This window comes from Plectrocnemia conspersa, unplaced genomic scaffold (genome assembly GCF_051122295.1).
Source record: "Plectrocnemia conspersa isolate PC_06_02 unplaced genomic scaffold, ASM5112229v1 ptg000009l, whole genome shotgun sequence".
Classification (NCBI taxonomy): domain Eukaryota; kingdom Metazoa; phylum Arthropoda; class Insecta; order Trichoptera; family Polycentropodidae; genus Plectrocnemia; species Plectrocnemia conspersa.
Genome location: NW_028277173.1, coordinates 16,627,122 through 16,643,263, shown reverse-complemented (window position 1 = coordinate 16,643,263; position 16,142 = coordinate 16,627,122). Strand labels below are relative to the sequence as shown.

The 16,142-nt window shown below is 32.5% G+C and overlaps 1 protein-coding gene across 1 annotated transcript in view; it reads left to right on the top strand.

Annotated features, from left to right (window-relative positions):
• ssp3 (SCAPER domain-containing protein short spindle 3) overlaps positions 1-16,142 on the top strand; it is a 49,927-nt gene that overhangs the window by 20,916 nt on the left and 12,869 nt on the right. Inside the window, exons 15-16 of the mRNA XM_088193286.1 lie at positions 14,435-14,582; positions 14,648-14,848. Coding sequence (XP_088049412.1) covers positions 14,435-14,582; positions 14,648-14,848 — 349 coding nt within the window. The remainder of the gene's footprint in view (positions 1-14,434; positions 14,583-14,647; positions 14,849-16,142) is intronic.

The following is a 16,142-nucleotide window of genomic DNA, read 5'->3' as shown; positions in this document are numbered from 1 at the left end:
ACCGTCATATATCTTAATCCCCCGATAAAGCGGAATTACTGCTATCTTTCCGTAACTCGCATTGTTTCTCCCGCGCTGGAAAATGTTCAATAATGTATCGCAAGGCCGATTAGTGTTCGTTTGTAGGGGATGGTTAGCCAACGAGAGGAGTGCTAGGATTTATTTCAATACTTTTTGATAGTTGCCTTAAGTTGTTTTAGATCCTTCAACGCTTGATTATAGTTTTCTTTTAAGTTATTTTCAATTGCTAGTCATATTTAATATGCTATGCTGGTGATATTACAACATCAAATTTACCATCAAAAGCAAGTTTTAATCAACTGTATTTGTCATGGAAAAAGCAATGTATTCTATGGCTTGTGGAAATAAACTCATTCTTCATTGCTTTGTGGTCAGTGCCTTCACAACCATCCGCGCTCCATTGCATAGCTTTAGTGGAAAGCAAATTCCTCAGCAGCTTTAAGTTGTGCTGTGATAAGACTCACAAAATTCAAGAATTCAATTCAATAACTTATTCTTTTTACATTACATCGTAAACTGAGTAAAATAAACGTGCTGCAACTGGCATCATTTCTTGAATCGAAAAATGTACATTGATTCGAGCAAATATTACTTGTTTTTGAGTCATTCGTTTTGAAAACTTCTTTACCTGATTCAGAGCTTACATGTTTTTAAAACCTGTTGTTTAATCTATACATTGTTGTAATAATTATCTAAATACATATATACATAATATCATTGAAAAAATTATATTAACTTATAAATTCGTAGCAAAATGTTCTGTAAAAATATGTAAATTTATAGATCAGCAATTCTTACTACGAGGCTATTAAATTTACTGACATTAATCATAATTTTCTTTGAATGAAAGTACGAACAAATAATATACTTACCCTTCTTTATGCATAAGGGATGGATTAACGACATAAATTAGTAGTTTTTATGACTTTCTCCTATAGTATATTTTTCTCTAATAAAAGCGTTAAAACACACTGCTTCTTTCTTTAGTGTTGAAGAATCTCGCATGAAGTCATTCCAGAAGATTTATATTTAGTCATAGAATGATTAACCTCAGTTTGATATTGAACAATATAATAAAACGTTAGTAAAACTGGTTCCAGTATACAGGTGCAAGACGTGTGCTCTGAGCACCAGCCGCTTTTAGCGGCTGTAGGCTTGAGAACGAAATTTACTGAGAAACATTTTCAAATTATCAAAATACAGCGTCTCATGAGGACCGGACGTCTACTCCGTATAGACGATTTGAAGCCTGCAAAGCGCTTAACTTCAAATAACATAATATAGACAGAATCATTATATGTGCTTAAATTGAATTAAATCAATTACAATTCATAATCAACCAGTTCAAATGCTACCGGCGTCGTGCCCATATATAATACACGTATTGTGTTATTCCAGCGCGTGCTTTATATTCGGTTCATTGTACCCGAGGATTTTCTCCGGTCACATTCTGGGGGGTAGCTCGGTGGGGTTGTTTCGTCGACCCTCTTTTGATTTTTATTTAATTCAATAATCATGAGCTGTCCCATCCCAGCCCGGGGGCTATTCGCGCAGATGCTCCACATATTCCGACTCCCCCTCGAATGCAAAGTCGCTCTGATTGAAACGTTTCCTACTACTGCACAATGAGCGCCAGAGCCTGGCTGTAATAAAATTATTTAATTATGCATATATTATTGTGCTATTAATGTTGTATTATTATTTGCGTCGGAACGCCCGCCGCTTATTTATTGTGTATACGGCGAGAATGGTAACAAATTAACCGTTTCTAATTATTTTGATATTTTTTTCGTTTTATTGTAGGATTTACGCTATTCTGGTTGAGTTGCACTTTTTGATAAATGTTTGAGCTTTACTGAAATTTGGCTATTTACTAATCATGCAATAATAAGTTGAATTTATAATCAGGGCTGCAGAGATCTATCTTACAAATATGTATTATTTATTTATTATTTTTTTAAATAATATCCACAACATTCTTCTTTACTTATTTAGAATTTTCAGTGATAATTTTTTTGTAAAGATAATTAAAATGTAGTAACATATTAAGCCGCGCAGTGAAAATAAGATCTTTATTAAAATCTAATGAAAATGATACACATTTTATAAAATAATTTAAAATTGTGAATACGATTATTTTATTAATAATTAGTAGAATAAGAGTAAAATTTACACGTCAATGTTTTTTTGTCAGTTTAAAAATAAATCCTGGGTTTGACATTTTTTGAAATTATGAAAGGTTTTAAAAGTTGTATGCGTTTTACCATTTATTTATGTCATTACATAAATTAAAACGGATGATCGCAAGTTGTTTTAAAATTATCTGCTGAATTATTGTATAAATAGTTAGACAAAAAGACTAACAAATTTCCATTCCTCACAGATACGTATTTACATGATTCACGGAAATATGTATGAGAAATAAATAATTTATATAATAATTTACATTATGTAAAGACATCCTCAATTATTTTTAAGTAAAACATTTTTACGTGACAATAATATGCAGACTATAGTTTAATAACCATTGAAAAAATATTGTATGAAAGTATAAAGATACCCTTAATTTTTTTTTAAATTCTTACAAGCTCAATATATTTCGGAACGGAAGGTGTTATTATAAAATTGTTCTCAGTCTTTTTTTCATTAAATAATAAATAACGTAAATCAAATATAATAGTTTTTAATTATTGACTGTTTTATTGTTTATTTTATAGGGCTTATTATGGCTTCTACTCAATTTATTAATGTATAATATTTCAATAAATATTTAAAGAAAATATAATAAAAATATTATATATATTTAGTAAACAAATTTTCATGAATTCATTTTATGCAGACTGCTCAATATAGATAAAATAAAAAATATTTTAGTCATATGCATAAATAATCTTAGTTAAAAAGGGAAATAATATTTTTTGGATCAAACTAATATTTTGTATTGGCATAAATAAGAAATGACTTCAAAGTGCAGCTCTTTAAATAATCACCAGCACTCTGATGGAGCCATCCGCACATGATATTTTATGTGCCGTGTCATATATTTATATAAATATTTTTTTCTGCGTGTGTATAAAATATCATGGGATGTCACTCGAGAGGAGGGTGTGTTATGGTTTCGCCCCCCGTGGCGTGGTACATCGTCATTTAATTGTTCGTACCGAGATGATATGATTATCGGGGGCTCGTCGTGACATGTGATCCACTTGTCAGCTGCTAGAGCGAATCTCTATACAAACAAACCCCTCCCCATAAATTATATACATACGTAATGCGGGTGTCTTTTTAAAGTTTGAATATAACGTATTTTTTTATGGATATGTTTAAATATATAACTTGCGATTTAAATATGTAGGTCAATTTAATGACAAGTGTCCCATGTTGTGTGTGAAATGATGCGCGCCCCATCGCATAAAACACTTTTCGAGTGTGACCGCCCCCCTAAAACACGCCCGGGGCATTAAAAGCACATCGCTCTTGCGGCGGCATACGATTCGTATTATTCTATCATTAAAAAACACAATGACTATATACGGTGTGTGTGTACATTGATACGATAATACCGCCAGATGTCGATTATGGCGACGCTAAGCCGAAGAATGAATAAGACTTTGTTTATTTATATGATAGGATGCGTATATGATACTAGGATTGATTGAATAAATATTAAAGGTTCAAGGTACTTCATTAATGAATAAATAATTTACTATGTACAGTTAAAGGTATAGATAGATTGCTATTAATTTGTTTATATTCGTTGATTGAACGATATTTATATTATAGATTAAAAAATAAACAAGAACCGTTTTATTTTCTAAGTACAATAAGTATTATACCATTCTGAAAAAAAAATTAAAAATAACACAATTAGTACATATAAAAGCTACATGTTAAAATAAATGCCATCAATTTCCAGTCTTCAGTTTAATCTAGTGTTGTTGCAATACCTACACGTAGTTTTCCCATTCTTACTTCGCTGTAATATGTCTGTTGTGTTATTGCGGCAGATAATAATATACACGGAAACGTCTTATTTTCGCGTCGCAGCCCAACAATTCGTGGTAATCTCCCAATCTATGATGATCAATTCCAAATTCACAGCATTTTCAACAAAAAACAGCAGCGGCAGCGGCAACTTCAAATGTTAAATTTTACGACCGTGTCACAAGTAACACCACGTCTCCGAACCGGCGATTCTTCATTCCGACGATTTTATTATCCGGCGGCTGTCTGTGGTGATTCACTGCCGCTGCGACTTTTCGCCTTTTGATCCGATTTACGTACTATGTACGTAAGTACGTAAGGTAACTACGGAATTTCGAGAATCGTAGGAATGCTCTACGCCCCGGACCTTATCGCGAGCCACTATTTTATATACGTACGTAAATTCTGGTCGACCTCTCACAATCGTATTGTCGTGCGTCGTTATTACTTTCCTATCTTGTGTCCTTTCGTGGGCGATATAAGGATGTGATGGTTTGACGACAGGACCGCAACAGATTATGTAATGTCAATATTTAGTTAAAAAAAATTGATTTTTGTATATCAAAATCCACGTATTTGTTTCATTTATGTGTGTGCAGGGCTGGTTAATATACATAATACATACGTTTGAGATATTAAAACATACAATAGTACTGTATAAATATAGGAAATAAAATTAACATTAGATATTACTAAACCACAATGAGTACTCAGTTAAATAGTCGCATGGTGTACGCTATATAATATCATTATAATAATACTTAAAACAAACCAGAGTTCTTCTAGAAATTGCTTACCAGCAACATAAAAAGTAATTTATTATGATTGTATATATCAGTATTATATATACCAGGGGTGTCGAATGGGTGTTTCACTGTTGAAATTAGTAATGACAGTCCTATTATATGTAAACAATGTTTAAAACAAGTAAAAACAGCTTTTTTCCTTTAATAAAATGTTTAAGTACAATTTTCTACGTAACGTGAATTTTTAAGATATTTTACTCATAAACTGATATTTTACTGAAAATAAATACTGGTAGTTAATTAGCATTGCAGCGCGTAAAATTTCAATGCTAATTAACCACTAGCATTTTTTGTTTGAAAAAATGTCGAGAGTTAACGGTTGCGAAGATTTTAAACATTTATTTTATTTAAGGAAAACTATTTCAAGTTTACTTAATATAAATGTGAAATTTGGAATAATCAAAAATACAACAATTACGGCAATACATAAATCTGTAGTATCATCAGTTTTTCTCTTTTATGAGTATTATATAAAGCCGGATTGTCTTTTTTTTTAATTTTATACAAATTTATCGTTTTTTATATTTATTGGACAACATAATATATAAAAAATCTAGTTTAATTGTTTTTTTATTATTTATTTTAATTTATTAAATGTATTAAATTCATTCAAAGCTGAGTTTTAACCAAAATATAGATTTTAATTTTAGGTATAAATATCGCTACCAAATTTTTGTAATATATTTGTACATGTAATATATTTGTTATAGTTAAAAAACGCATAATTTTTTGAAATCATTAGAATTTATAAGATATGTCCCTAACCTTATTGTATTTTTCGGAACTTTTTATTTATTATTGAAAAGTATGTCTTTACTGTTTTTTTGTAGTTACTTAGCCAACAGCTTTTATAGTAAAATATTTATAAAAATATATTGCCAAATCGTCCACAATTTACAATAGTTTAAGTGAATAATCATTATTATTGTGTATTCGTTGATTGGGTTATCGACAGAGCAAAGTTTATAGTTTATCGGTTATAACAAATAATCAATTCAAAGTATTTTTAAAAACATTTCGAAATAGGTGCAACAAATCGGGTTAAGGGTGAAAATATTTATCTGATTCTACGAATGTGCTTACGTGATAGCCGTTTAACTTCCGTGAATATTACTAGTATGCATTTGATAAAGAAATATATGTGGACAAGTCGTATACCTGCCAAAAAACCGTTATTGATCGAATAAATGCGTTTCACACGCATTTAATGCGCCATTCGACACACTAAATAGACTGTTTTTGGTTGAGGAATAGTGGCGTTCTCCAATGAAAATAGAATAAATTTATTTGAGCCAAATGAAGTGTACTACATACGTTGTAAAAGTAGCAAAAAATACCGCGAAAAAAGTCTCCATGTAACTGTTCGAAATCCATAGATCAACGTGATATAGGGATGCTTCTTATATTCCGGAATGGAAGGTATACACTTTATCGACGGAACAGTGAAGGCGGTGGATTAGAAAATTCCCTTTGATTTTTTTATCCCCTCGATTTTGAATTTTGGACATGTATTGGGTCATCGGGCAAAAATAAACACTATGTTTTTTATCAATTTGATAAGTGCTAAGATAAATAGAATCAATATTTATAAATATTTCAAATTTTCTTTGGGTCCTAATTAAGATAAATATGAATATTTTGCCGTAAAATAAATATTCAAGAAGTATTATATAATATATAATATAATCGTAATCAGTTTTTTTAATTTATATGCTACAGTGAATTACCATTGCAAATTACTAGTATTAATATAATTTCACTAACTCAGCTAGTTAAAATGTATCAAACAATTATTTTATAAATTCACTGCTCATTATCAATTAAACTGTATTTATTTACAAACAGATGATCTGGTATATACAATATTTATAATAAATTAAACCAAACGTAACCTAAACGAACTAACCGAATATTAATTGGGCTTAGTCAATTTGGTTAATTTAGGTTTTGGTTTGAACAGAAAATATACGCTATATTGAGTTACATAGACATTTTAAAGCAGCATATAATTTCACTAGCGCATATTAGTTACATTTTTTTGCTAGTATAAATACATATCTGTCGGTAAAAATGTATTCGGATATGTTTTCACTAAAACACCAGTGAATTTATAACTTCACTGTAACATATATGTATATATGTTCTTATTCCACACTTCCTACGTTTTAATTTTACTATTTTTTTTTTATATCATTAAGATTGTTCTTCTTTCTTCCTCTTAACATATCTCTCCGCGATGGAGATTACCATTAATCGTGTTTATTCAAATTTTTGCGGCTGCTCTGAATTTTCTGCTGTAGTAGAATCATTCCCTTAATTTCTTTAACCCAGAATTTCTTCTAAATATGTTTAAAAACTTCAAAAGTGATTTATTTCTCTTTTTCTTATAACTAGACATGTAATTATTTCTAATACCATTTAATTTACGGTATTGAACCCCAAGCTGATGCAATCTTAGGAATGTGGAATTCACCATACGGTAATTGGAATTATAATCAATATAAAATAATAATAAAATTGACGCGTGTGTAGTGAGAATTTTTATATTTATCATATTGATCAATTTGGAGCAATTCTATTTGTTAAATTTTCATAGCAACTTCTATATGTATAATGAAAATATATGTTGTGACATTACTCATGGTTTGTATTGTATACATAGTTAAATTTTATTTTTAAAATAAAATAAATTTTAATTTGTTTTAATTACAACACCGACTGTGTAAAGCTTTTAAAATAATTACTTTAATAATAACTTATGACCATCTTTAATAGTCAATATTTAAGGTATATTTTTAAAATTGTTTTTATACTAAATTATACATTATCAATATCGAATTCCATTAAAGCAATTGTAAATGCACTTAGATATTCTTAGAAATGCACTCGCATACCGTCGCCGCCTATCGACAACTTCATTAGTAGATTTCGCAAACAGAACACAGAACGTATCAATTAACCGTGAACCCGTCGAACCGTTATCTTCTCTGCCAACTGAGTATTCACAGAATCATATCTCAGCGCCGACAATGAAATGTTTATATGCGTTAATACGGAAAACGACTGAAGCCGGTCCTGAACATTGCCAGCATTGTCTTTAGCTCGCGTCACCTCTTCTTAATATTATTATTATTACACAGACAGACGGTATAAACACTTATCTACATAATTTGGTCGAATAATAATAAAAAAATGTTTAGAAAAAAAGCAATCCGGTCGCGGTTGATTTGTAAACAAACGTTCCTTTTTATAACCGCAGTGTTATCTGTATTGTTGCCCGCCGCGGAGCCGTCATTATCTCGGTAATGAGGCAGTTCTGTGTGGTGCGTTTTTTTTCGGAAAAGGGTCACAATTAGCCCCGCGTGCTATCTGCGAGACCCGAGAATTTCTGCGGTGATTAATAGCGACTGATGCTGTCGTCGGAGACCACAAGAGGTCATAATTCTCTTCGAGCGAGACGATGGCTCGCGTTGTCCGAGCAGGAAAGCGGACCCCTTTGTTATGTGGCGATAGCGGACAGTTTTAACCTTTTGCACTCGCAAATTGCTGTCTATGAATGTAGTTTGCTGATTAGTAAAACTGACTTCGCCGATAACGTTTTATGATTAAGAAATGTTATATTATTTTTTTATTTAATGAAAATAATAGTTAATAGCAAAATACCTAATTTATGCTGAGTGGGTAACATTTTTTTGCAGAAATGAGCAGTACATAATAAAAAAACTAAAATTTTCGTGCTATGTAGCAAAAATGTTCTAAAATTTTAACTCGCCTCCAATTTGTCTTAAAGCTACATTAAGTTCATCTGACTATGTTAAAGATTTTTGTGCTAATATTTATCTCAATAATTAAGGCAATATGTTTTAATGGCAGTACCTAAAAAGTCTGCATTGACACATGTTTTTTTCAATTAAATTTAAAACAGTTTATTTGACCTCATGTTGTGGATGATTCGTTCTATTATGTTTTCTGTTCGTACTTATCGATTCTTTCGACGTTTAGCACTGTGTAAACATTTCAATTGCATCTGCTGCCTGTCGTTAGTCGGGTCGCAGATCTCAGCCGCCCTTCGACCTTATGCAAACAATTGCAATTTAACACCCTCTCGCCTCTCGAGCCTCGTGCGAAAATTTCGTGTCGGGTGCACTTGTTAAAATATTTGCAGCACCGCCTTTAACGCTTTTCTTGGAGACACCAGTAAACACAGAGAAACCCTTCATCGTATACTTCTTAAAAATCGTATAATAATATTATAGGATCGTACAGAACTACCACGATTTATATGTTTGGAAAATTACGGTTTTGCGCTCTACTTTATATATTTAAGTATATTTTTTTGGGTCAGTTTTCGTGATGCAAATGTTAATAAAAAATATAATACTAGTTTATCGTTAAGGTGGCGAAAGATACAGCAAAAATTGTCTCGATGCAACTTAACCAAATGAGGGTGCTTCTTATATTCCAGAATGGAAGGTATCCACTTTATCGGTGAAACGGGTTATAAAACTACTGGATTTTTTATGTGGTTTTTGAGTGGTTATCTATACAATTAACCGCTATATTTCATTGTAAAAATATAATGCTAAATCGTCCACAATATAGTTTGTGTAAAAAATTGAAATTATGACGTATTCGTAAGTTAAGTAATTCATAAAAAAATTTGGTAGTTTGTCGGTTGTAATCAATCATCAGTTACATTTTTTAATGTCAAAATATATGCAATAAATACATTTAAGGGTTAACATAACAAACCTAATATGTGGTTTAGAGAAAAAGATGTATACAGAACACGTGCTAAAAAAGGTTATTGATTGAAGAAATGCGTCTACGTATAAAATTGGCCACTCAACATAATAGCTGGACTATCTTGGATTAAGGAAGAGTGACGCTCTCTGATAAGAGCAAAATAAATTTATTTATGGTAAAATGAGATGCACTACGCCTGTCTGTTCTCAGGATGGCCGAAATATACAGCTAAAATTCTCTCAAGGTTACTGGGCGAAATCCAAATAGCTAAATAAACTGGGGGTTGCTACTTATATTCCAAATTGGAAGTTACCCACTTCATCGACGGTGGATTATACAATTTTCTTGGATTTATTTTTCATCCCTTTGATAGAAAAAACATGTGGGGTCTCAAATTTTGACTGCAACTTCATGGATGATTCTATACCATGCCATTGGACCAAATTAGTCAGCAGTACCTTTTTTGATAAATTTGTTTATAGTATTAAAAATGAGGTAAAGAATTTGTGTATTAAAATATTTTTAGAATATAAGGAAAAATGTTGGTTATAATTAAGAGGGGAAAAAACAATTGCACAACTCAATTAGCAAATAAAAACCACGACAAATTAGAGTACGAAGTTACTTTATTTTAGTTTCTTTATTTAAGTTTTTTATTTTTTATATGTATATGATTTGACGCTACTGTATATACATCATTACAATATAGTAAAAAAAAAAGATTTTATACAGAAAAAAATCTACTTTAATACTTCATAAAGCTAGAGTAGCATTCATGATTATGTGACACGATCCTCACGAGGAACCGACGAGTAATAATAATAATAATAATAACATTAATTATGTATGCTACATTATCATATGTATTGGATATACGCATACATGATATCTGGTTAGCTCGTGCCTATATATTGGCGAGATAACGCAAAATTTGCGTTTATCGTAAATAAAAACACAATTAGCATACCGATACCCCTCCTTTGACGAATCGTCACCCGTGTTTTATGACCGATTTTGCAATTCAAATGTCCTCCCATAGCTCGGAATGCTCTTATGAATTTGTACTTCAGATTATGCCGAATCGGCGCGTGCCGATTGAGATCAGCGGCGCCAAACATTTTTCGACGGGTTTGTGCTTTCGCAGAACCGGTCGCGGTTTGTGATTAGTTCGTTTAAGTGTGCGTGGTGGACATTTTTTATCTTTATTTAAAGTTATTAGTGTTTGAAACATGTTCAAAATGGACACGACCATATTTATTTTCTTAGATGTGAAAATTCAGCGCTAATTTTAGATCAATAGAGTTTTGAAAAATACGGTCAAATCTGTATTGTCACTTTATTAATTAAGTCGTCAACCCCTCGGAATAAAAATATCACAAAGATTCCAACCGATAAACGCACAGATTCGTCGCGCAAACAGTCCGCGTGATTAATTTCTTCTGCAATCTGAAATCTGTATTCGCAGACACGGGTCGATTCTCTCGCCCCGTGCAATAGGCGTCGCGACGCATTACGACACGTGTCTGTGCTCGCACGGCACTTAGTGCTGCGACGCGGGGGCGCCCATAATCAAGATTTAATCACACCTTCGGATTAATGTTATTTTTTTACACCCTTCATCCCCCACATAGCAGATGAAAAATCTTACATCTAGCTAATTGAACGATTTGTGTCGAGATCTGAATCATATATTGAATTATTATAAGAAAAAAAAATATAATATAAGAAACTAAATTTCTACATCAAAAAAAAATAAAAAATAAAAATATCAACGCAATAATCATAAAAAAACTTCTGTCTAAAACTATTACGAAACTTACCTATAATTTTTTTTTTAAATAAAATGCATCGTTTCAATTGTGATTACATTGGATTGTTTTTAGATTACTGGGTTTTACCATTTTTTTTACATGTATTATCTAACCTATAAAGTGCGTTGACAATTGATAATTGTACAACCGCATTGTTCTTGTTTTAATTGTAATTTTTTTCTGTATAAAATCATAAATATTTTAGAAAGTTTAAGTAGTTTTTACTTTAAGATGTATCATATATAATTTAAACTGTTTATTATGATTCCAAATTATTATGCTCTCATTGTTAAATTATTATTAACTAGTATATATCTCTTTACATTTTACATTGGCGTATAAAAACATTGACGATATCGATTGTGAATATTTTTTAAAACCAGTCACAAAACATGTTTTCTCCGAGTCTATCTATGCACTTAAATTTGTCTCTAACCACTCTTCTCCGCCCATCTAATTTGTCTAAAACGATCTTCCTGGCTAATCAGTCCTCTCCCATTCGTTTCGCGTAAATTTTTCTTCAAAATAATTGAAATTAAATAACCCAAATTCTACTTTCTGATAAATTATCCATTTGATTCGATATAATAAGCCACAGGCGTCCTTGCGTGCGCACCGCCATCTGGACCCCCCCTCGTCTTGGCCACATTTCGCCGGGGACTTTGCTAAAACATGTCAATTATATACGAAATGGACGCACAATGGCAGCCACCGTGTACCCCATGACCTCCCGCACTCTGTTTGCAAAGTAACCCCGAGTGGGTAAACAATCCGCGGCGGGATATAGAGTTACGGTCCCCACGGTGGGCAAAATCGTTGTTTTGGCAGCGGGAGGCCGATTGTGAATTGTGAGCGATCGAGGCTCTTCACCGCTGGACAGATGGATCAAAGCTTGTATAATTGGCGCAGATCATCTGATCCCTTGATATCACAGAGTGAGTTTTGTTCGTAAATTGATACAAGTGAACATATGAGAAGTGCTTAAATTTTAATTAGGACAAGAATCGATTCCACAATATTCAATAACATGCATTTTCCTGGCCAAATTCAAAGAAAGGAAAAGTCCTTCACTTGACCCACAAATTCCTGCACAAGTGACGTTTATCTAGCGTTCATATTATGACTTTTTAACAATATCATGACTTACAACAAGTGAGAATCGAATTAAGTATATCTTAATCAAATTTTAACCAATAGTCAAAAGCAATTTCTCATAGTGACGTTCATTCCGTGTTCCTTTCATACATTAAATTTAATGGTTAATGATGTAGCTACTTATGAAAAAGCGATGACTCTTTTGACGTAATACAGCGTATTTACAATTTTTTCGCATCATCTACACAGAGATGGAATATTTTATTACACTTTCGGGATTCTAACACTTTGGGGTGTGACTTCGCAGGTGGAAACTAGTGAGAATTTTATTAGATTATATTGCGACAGACTATAATGGGCGAGATGTTTTTCTCCGGTAGTGGTGGAGAAGCTGGCGCAGGGATGATGTTCGTGGAAGATCCCTGATTGGTGTGACAGCGACAGCGACTAAATTGGGCGAAACAAAATAATACTTCTTTACATACAAACCCTTTATTAATTTAATAATAATTGCCAATAACTAGATTTTTTAATTAAACAATGTAACACTTGTACATTTTATGTTGTTATATTATCTCTAATATATTTAAGATGGATTCCCGTTATAACTAAAAATATAGGTTTGATAATCATCACTGAAATAAATCTTCTAAATCTTCCGCTGAATCTTTAATATGTCTTCAATAATCTATGATTCGAAATTTGTTTATGAATGTGATGATTACGATTATAAAGTATTATAATCGTTATCATCACACTATTGTATTTTTATATATCTTTATTATAATATTAAACATATTAAACCTTTGGGTTCGTCTGCTTATAATATATTATATTTTAAATGAATTTTAATGTCGTAATAATTTGTGTGCGCAAACTTGAAGACGATCTCAGACGCAAGTAAAACAATCTCAAGTGTATTGTCTTCCAATCAGCCATCAATCTCGAAGACAAACACAATTATAACGTATTGCCCTAACCCTTCGCCCGTGTTTGCTGACGTAATGAAATTTCGTTAACGCTGTTAATTTCAACCCCGAGATCCATCCATCCTTCAGTATCTCGTCCACAGCTAGCTATCCTATAACTAACTACCTAAAGAGGTTTTGATTGGAGGCTAGAGAGTAAAAAAGGGGCAACAATTGATTTTTTGATCGAAACTCTCGTTGTTCATTACGTTTTCATTCAGTTCGCTTGTACACATTGTACATAAGTAGTACTTTGCAATTTCGCTTCGCGAGAGGGCGCCCATGGGAAAACACGAAAAACCTTTTGAAGACCGCGGCAACCCCCGGCGGGATTGAGTTTCTGCTTGCCCTCTATGTGCTTATTTACTTTTGGCGTAATATTTAATTTTTTCTGCTTCTTTGTTTGCTGTGTATTTTTTCGGAGGATGGGGTGGCGTGGGTTTTGTCTCCGTTTTAATCGGATGTAATCTTCGCTCGTCTCGCGCGAAGTTTATACCAAGATTTTCCTATTAAATCGAGATTAACGCTGCTTCTGGTGCTACGTTTTGTGTTTGTCTTGTGCAACTCTCAGATCTTGCGCCCTTCGTGCGTATTTAGGGTGGGAAAATCTTAAGAATTTATATTTTTATTCTTTAATTACGTATTACACTGTTGAATATGACGCATAATCAATTTATTATTGTAGCAGAACGTTGCATATTGTTCACAGTTAAAATAATAATTTATAAGCTTAGTGGTTTTATATATAGTTATCTGAATTATTAAACAGTGAAATTTGCTTTAGATCACATTTTATAATCATTTAAATTGTTTTATTACATTTAACACGCTTAATTAAAGTACATATATTATATTCCACTTATATTGTATTTAACCTTTGCTTTGACAAAACACGATTCATTGTATTCTGATTTATTTTTTGTAAATCTTTGTTTGCATTATAAAGTATTGAATTAAAATTATTGTAGACAAATTTATAATGTTACTCTTTACCTTGTTTCAGATATTTGGTTAGCAGCGGCCTAGTAGATCTGGTGTTCCAGTGCTGCACCTCAGCCGAAGAACCCGCCAGTTCTGGAATATGCGATCTGTTGGAAACTTCTCTGGATTTGCTGGCTGCGTTGACTGCTAGGTGTGCCAAAGATTCTCAGGTAATATTGATTCCTCTCTTACAATACATAATATCTATGATTGTTATTGGCTATTTAATTATTAGGGAGAATGGTGTGGACGTCTTTGTGGCTGCCTTCGCATCACAGAACTATGCGGAAGTGTGAGAACTGTATGCTGCGCTTTAGCGGAAGGTTCTGGCGGAAACATAGAGAGAGAACCTTTGGAAACTCCAGCATTGCGCCTTGCTCTGTCTGCTCTAGCGCTAATGACAGCCACTGCGGAAGCAAATCTTGCAGCGTTTCAAGTAAGTATAGCGAATGATGTATTTCATTTGAATCATGTACTTCATATGTACATATATTTTACATCCCCTTTCGCGCAGTTGTTTACCGAGGTCGGAGACCGAAATCAAACAAATTAATAAGGTAATGATGTTTGGTCAGAGCTATCCCAGCGGGGGATATCCTAACCAAACGTTCAAATAATTATTATACGGCGAACGCATCGCTTGCTTCCAGAAGGTTCAACTTTGCTCGACCTGTTGAACGGGATATATTATTTTTAATTAGTTTAGTTTTACAATTTATTTTATTTTTTGAATAATATTTATTTAATCCGAAATTTAATAAATAATATAATGCTTTGAAACGTGGTCATTGCTCGGCGTATGCGAATAATATTAATCAAATATAAATAGACATGATACAGCCCTTCGTGCAAACAGAGGAACTTCGATAAACATTGAGTCGTTGAAGGGCGGGCGGAAAAGGGTGTCTCTCTCTCTCTCTCTCTCTTTCAATAATCTAAAACTGACATTGCTGTTATGTTTTGATTGTTAATTAAGAAGTTAAATAACGAGGCGGCTACGGCACGCGTCGGGGTGCGCCGTTTGCGGTTTTAACTATATATCTATACGTTGGCTCTTTATCTTATTTTTTACCGCAAATTGGTTATGATAAACTACTATATTTAGATTAATCTAAAATATATTTTTTTTAAATAAAAAGCTTAGCTTACAATCAGTAATGAAACTTTAAATTATAGGTTTATCAAATTATGAACTAATTTTCCAGATAGCTTTATTTTTAGTAATAATGTTAACTTTGGATTTTTTCATAAATTTATATTTGTAGAGTACGCTCGGGATAAGGATGCCGGTTTGTTATTGTGTGCGTGTACATGTATATGAGAGGGAGAAGCGATGTAGCGTGTACTTCGTTGTCTCGCTTTCTCTTTTAAGGACAGTCGCTGATTCGTCAACGCTGGTATTCGTCATTAAAGTGCAGTGTGGCACAGAAGTTCGATATTCTCTAGTGATTTATTTCAAATAATTTTGTGTTGATATTGGTTTAACCCATATATGCCCACTGTCCCATGGGTAGGTCACTAAACTCGTGCCACTGTTTTTTATTTATAAATGAAATTTTAAGAGAACAAAATTCCTTGGGCATAGCTGGGTTAATTGATATCAAGGCTTCAAATATACACTGTAAGTTATTCGTTCTCTTACCCGTGGATTAAAATATTTTAATTATTTTTCCATTAATCCGTACGTTGTTGGTTTTTTTACACTATTCTCTGTAAAGCTTAAAAAAGTT